Below are 5572 nucleotides of genomic sequence, written 5' to 3'. Positions count from 1 at the left end.
CCCCACCCCCGCCGTAAAACTCGCTAAAGACTTTCCATAAATTCTCCTCTATGCACTCCAACTTTTCTAAAAGATGGTCATCATGAAACCTTAGACCCCGGGGATTTGTTACTCTAAAAAAACCCAAAGACCACCTACAAGATTTCCACCATGGCGTAAACAAGGCTTCCAACTCTTCCCTCTCTCTATCAAAGATGGGACTCTAATCCAACCCATCCCAAAAAAGACCTAGGGGCCAAAAGGGGCATAGAGATTTGAAAAGAAAGAGATGATCTCCTCCTCAATCTCCCTATCCTCCTTCAAGATATCCCCATTGTCTAGAAAGTCAATCAGGTTCTTGTTTCTCCTCCCTCTAGCAAAACAACATGATCTCTAACCATTTAAACTAAAATTAATTTTAAAAAAATATCTTACGGTCTATTAGGGATTGTTGGTGCATCAGAAGTGACTCGACATTAGGTCGACATCTCAAGAATCTTTTGTAGGAAACAATACTTGTACTGGCAGTATGGGTTATCTCAATTAACTCATAAGTGACTTTTCTCTAAATGATGTTTGCCTTTCTTGTTTCTCATGGCCGAATACAAGGGGGGCAAGCAGTTCTCTATTCTATTGCTCAATTCCTTGGGGCAAATGATAGGTCAACTTAATACTCCTGTACTGCTTCAAACAATGAGAGGAGCATCTCATATGATTCTACGAATCTCCACGCGAGACGTACTGGGAACCTATTCCGTTTAAGTTTCAGAACTTTTGGGGTTTCACAAAACAACTTCCCATGAATTCTAATCGAGAGTTGGTATTCTATTTTCCTTTATCAAAGATTCGCAATTCGTACATTCATCGATATAATAAAATGTATAACTTAGAAAAGAGTATTAGTATAAAGAAACACCATCAACAACTTGCGTATTGAAGCAGGGCATTCGAACGGAATCAATAAGAAAAGAGCGTACAAGATCAAAAAATAATTAAACAGTCTCATACGTGCTTAAAGAGCCATAAAGCCCATCAGTCCGGTGTACCTCAAATTTCTCAAGGCTTCCTCCAGACCCGACGTCCTCTTCGATACAACGACAAGATTGTCATGAAACTGCTTTTGTTTCCCTGCAAGGAACGAGAAAACAAGATGAACACGAGTGAGGTGAAAGAAGAGAAGACCGAGCCATTAACATGTAAAATGAACTTAAATAGTTCCTATGCGCTCAATTCGTGAGTGAAATGAATGATAAGAAAAAGAATGAGAAGTCATAAAGCTTCCGTATATTCCATGGAAGCAAACAAGGTAGAAGGACAAACATACCAGAGCGGAAAGAGGGAAGAAAATTAAGTGGCACGCCCATGAAGGACGACGACTTCGACGAAGGTGAGAAATCATGACCATGAGAGACTGAAGAGAGCTTCAATGATGAAACTCGAACGAGCGAGGCGCTAATTGCCATTCTCCACTAGAAATTTCAACCAACGAACAATAGCAGGAGGAACAGAGGATAACGTTTTGGAGGTACTTACATGGGCGGGCAAATTTACATGGGCTCTGTTCAAGAAGGCGTCTCCTTTATAGGATACGGCCCATGAGGCCCATTTAGGATCCAAATTTATTTATTATTATTTTCATTCCATGGTGACTCGCTAGTTTAGGCCCAAACGTATCGAGCTCTTCATTTTTTTATTACCATGGTGAATATCTTGATCGTACAATTTTCTTGGAATCAATTACTACGCTAAGAATATTGTTTACAATGTGTCTTTCTAAATAAATAAATATATATATATATATATATATATATATTATCAAACAAACTATTTAAAATAAATTAATTTTTTTTATCGACGGTTTCTTATATTTTAAGAATCATATATTTTACTATACACGCTTTTGATTTTTGAAACAGGAATGAACGTTTTGATTTTAGAAAATTGATAGTTGTTATATTATTTAAAATAAAAGTATAATGTATTTGAATTAAATGATAGTGAAAGAACACATATTTTAAGCATTAATTTAAGAAATTTGAATGGACCTAAATATGTAAGCATTAGGATAAAGTTTAGAATGCAGGGCTACATTAATTCACAAAAATTGGTTAAAATTAGAAGTAATTAATTGACAAGATAAAAAGAAAATAAAAAGGTCAAAAAAGGATGGGTTTCATCTTCTCTCTTCTTTTTTCTTTTATCCGTTTTTTGGGGTTAATACGTCACATTGCCCAACTTGGCACACCAAAAATTAAAATTAAAATTAAAATTAAAATGTTACAAGGCTTTGATTATTCTCTGCTTCTTGGAAGGTTGCAATTCCAATAATACCCCTTGGTTCTTTGGCTCCCCGCCGCAACGACCCACCGGCAGCGGCACTTCCAGAATATTGACTCCAAAAAGCTTGACCACATGAACCGCCTTCACCCCCCCTTCACTTATCGCCTTTCCATCGATGTAAAGCTGCTTATCCGCGCCGGTGGAGCGGAGGAACCGAACCACATCCCCGGCTCGGAGACTCTTCTCTTTCACGAACCGGCTCCACCCTTTAGTCAACACATAGCTCTGGCTACTATTCCAATACGAGTACCGGAACCGCCAAACTTTCCCTCCCATATCCTCCAAGTTCAAAAGCATTCCTTTCCCGGAACCCAACCCCTCCCCCGTCGGGAAATTCTTCTCCGCGTGCTGCTTCGGTATCACCAACCGGTTCAACTTCCCCACGTCACTCGGCGTCACCGTTTTCTCAAACAACACTTCCCTCTTCGAATCAACCCCCGAATGGTGGACAGGCGTATTAGCCGCCGCTATGGCCCCACGCTGCCGCTTGCTCTGCTGGAGCTCCTCATTGTAGGTGTGTTTCCGGAGCATGTCCACGATCTCGAGCTTGGAGTGGGAGTTCAGAAACTCGCCCTCCATGGCATCATTATCATCGTCGTCGTCCAGGGATTTGAAGTTGGTGACGGCGTCGCGGCCACGGAAGCGGAGGGCAGCGATGTCGTAGGCGTTGGCAGCGTGGTGTTCTTGGTTGAATGTCCCGAGCCAGACTCTCTGATGCTTCTCGTAAATCTGGGCCCCCCATCGGCCATTGGGCTGAGGGACCACTCCTTTGAAACGGGAAGATGGAAGCTTCCGAGATTCGGCCTCATGGGGCATCCCAGGCGCGGGGGATGAGTGGAAGAGTAATGGAGTGATGGGAGAAATGGAGGTGGAGTCGCTGCCGCTGCTTTCGTCTATAGAACTCGCATCCATTTTGTTTGGAGAGAGAAAAAAAAAAGGAATCAATGGGAAGTGAGGGGCTGATGGGGGAGGAATATATACATACATATTGCAACTCAAGACCTTTTTTTTTTTTTTTTTTTTTTTAATTTAATTTTAGAAATGAAATTATCAAAATAAGAAAGAGGAAGGAGGGGGGAAGGGATGGAATCCAATTATTATAGGTGTGGGAGATATGGGTATGTGGGTGAAGTTAGAGATAGACATATATAATATATTAATTCAAGATTTTTTTCCTTTTTCTTTTTTTTTTTTAAAAAAAAAAAAAAGAAGGTTAGGTTAAATTAAAAATGGAGTTGAAAGTTGTTAAGATTAGAGAGGAATAGATATTAGATACAGGTTCATCCCCCCGGCTATCGCCTATCAAATCTGCTGCCACTCCTGTTGTTGTACCGCTCATCCCATGCCCCGCGCGCGCTCTCTCTCTCTCTCTCTCTCTCCCTCCCATTACAGAGAAGAGAGGACAGCCCCACAAGCCCCGCTCCACTCCCACCACGTGTAAAGATAATGAGATATGGGCGGTGTTGTGGGCCTGCTTCTTCACAACACATTCAATCCATCTCCCATTCACATTATTTTCATAATATCCTAATTTCCTTTGCAAATTAATACAAACCCATAACTCTCACCACACCCTTGGACTGGAAAAGGTCGGAGTAATGGAGGGTGGAGATTGGAGATTGGGGGAGTAGAGTGGGAGTAGGGAGTGTGTGAGCCACCCCACTCGAACATGGCATACGTTAAATTGTACGGAATAACTGGGGATAAAATAGTCATTTTGGTGGGGCCCAGTGGAGTCCACAAAATGCATTGAATATTATTGTACCCTCTTCACTTACTCTACTCATTTACGCCTCTTTTATGCCTATATATTTACCTCCCAATACTGCCTGCATATTTACTAACGTATTCCTCCTATTTTATGCCTCAATCTCTCAACTTCATTAAATTATTATGTAACTATGAATTTCTTTCAAATAAGTACGCCTTTTATTGGGTGACTTTTTAATCTATTTCAGCAAAATTAATGAATATTATCCACTCCCCTCTTACCATTTTTTCCTATCTAAAATCACAACTTTCAAATCTCATACAAAGATGTTAACATTTACAAATAAAAGACAAATATAACCGTTCCAGTAATGCTCAAATAATTAAACCTTAGTTGTGAGTGGATAATTATTAATTTAAATTAATTAAAAATTAAAAATATTTGTGAGTTGGATTAGATTGGATTTGGACATTTTTTTACCTTCAATTGTTTGGATGGTAAACTTTTTGAACCGTAAATTTTTAGATGGTTCCGATCTTTTATTCACATTTGATTAAGATTTACCATTTCATTTGAATATATATTTTTAAAATTAACAAGAAATTGGTATTGATTTGGTTTAATCTAACTTAGTTTTTGGGAGATTTATGAAATCCATACCCATCTAAAATTTTCTATTCAAATTAAATAAGGTCGTAGATTGAATTGAAAAATTTGAAAAATGTAGGAATATTATGATTAATAGGCAATAAAAAAGGCATGTTCATAAAACCCATAATCCAAAATCATTTTGTTTAGTATTTTGAGGAGTCGTCCAATTTTGTCGCATTGGCTCTCTAATATCATTTTTTTTCTTGTTAACGCAATATTCCATACATCCATTTATTATGCCTCATCTCTTTGGATGCCCCACATATGTATTAATCAAATCCCTTTCACTATGTCTATTTTTAGTTAGTGGTCCAAACATAAATTTTCAATAATAGGTTTTCAGTTTTTAAGATATGTTTCAAACAAGATGGACATAAAAATGATGCAATTGTTATTTGTTGTAAAAAGCACCGCATTAATTATTAATTTCTTTTTGTTTTTCATTTTATGTTTACGTAGTATTGCTCTCACTCGTGATCCAATGATTTCAAAATTTAGAAAACAAATTGAGTATTGAATGAATGATTTGAGAAAGAAACGAAAATTGAGATATATTTTTATATACTGAGAATTGAGATAATCGCAATGATAGAGAAGATAGAAAAGATGAGAACGTGAACGACATGTTGGCACTTTTAGGCAAGTGCGGTTGGATTTGACATTTTATATGAATCATATTAATCCGACACATCATCTTTTGTCGTTCCCTCCTGCTCTCCTTCACCTACCATGGCCACCTCATGCCTACATTTATTTTCCCCTAATTTTTTTTTCTTTATTTTCCCATCTTTTAAATGTATTTAAAATCTAAGTAATAGCTGTAAATTACATTCTTATAGGTTGGCAATTATACTTGAAATGGAATGAGCAAATTTTTGAAAATGTACAAAT

The 5572-nt window shown here is 37.9% G+C and overlaps 2 protein-coding genes across 3 annotated transcripts in view; both read right to left on the bottom strand.

The window, feature by feature from the left end:
* Positions 1-1480, bottom strand: part of LOC111472984 (methionine aminopeptidase 1B, chloroplastic) — a 15626-nt gene extending 14146 nt beyond the window's left edge. The window contains exons 1-2 of one of the 2 annotated variants that reach the window (XM_023118586.1): positions 1304-1480; positions 1026-1107 (exon numbers count right to left, since the gene is read on the bottom strand). In XM_023118586.1, the coding sequence (XP_022974354.1) occupies positions 1026-1107; positions 1304-1442 (221 nt within the window). In that variant the 5' untranslated portion in view covers positions 1443-1480. The remainder of the gene's footprint in view (positions 1-1025; positions 1108-1303) is intronic. The other variant, XM_023118588.1, reaches the window with a different exon arrangement.
* A 647-nt stretch (positions 1481-2127) lies between these two features.
* Positions 2128-3361, bottom strand: LOC111472990 (AP2/ERF and B3 domain-containing transcription factor RAV1-like). Its single transcript, XM_023118600.1, has one exon. It carries the CDS (start codon positions 3304-3306, stop codon positions 2257-2259), a length of 1050 nt encoding a protein of 349 aa, XP_022974368.1. The 5' UTR covers positions 3307-3361; the 3' UTR covers positions 2128-2256.
* Positions 3362-5572: the final 2211 nt, after the last annotated feature.

The sequence above is a fragment of the Cucurbita maxima genome, unplaced genomic scaffold (genome assembly GCF_002738345.1).
Source record: "Cucurbita maxima cultivar Rimu unplaced genomic scaffold, Cmax_1.0 Cma_Scf00095, whole genome shotgun sequence".
Lineage (NCBI taxonomy): Eukaryota > Viridiplantae > Streptophyta > Magnoliopsida > Cucurbitales > Cucurbitaceae > Cucurbita > Cucurbita maxima.
The sequence above is the reverse complement of the archived record's forward strand: the minus strand, read 5'-3'. Positions and strand labels throughout refer to the sequence as shown.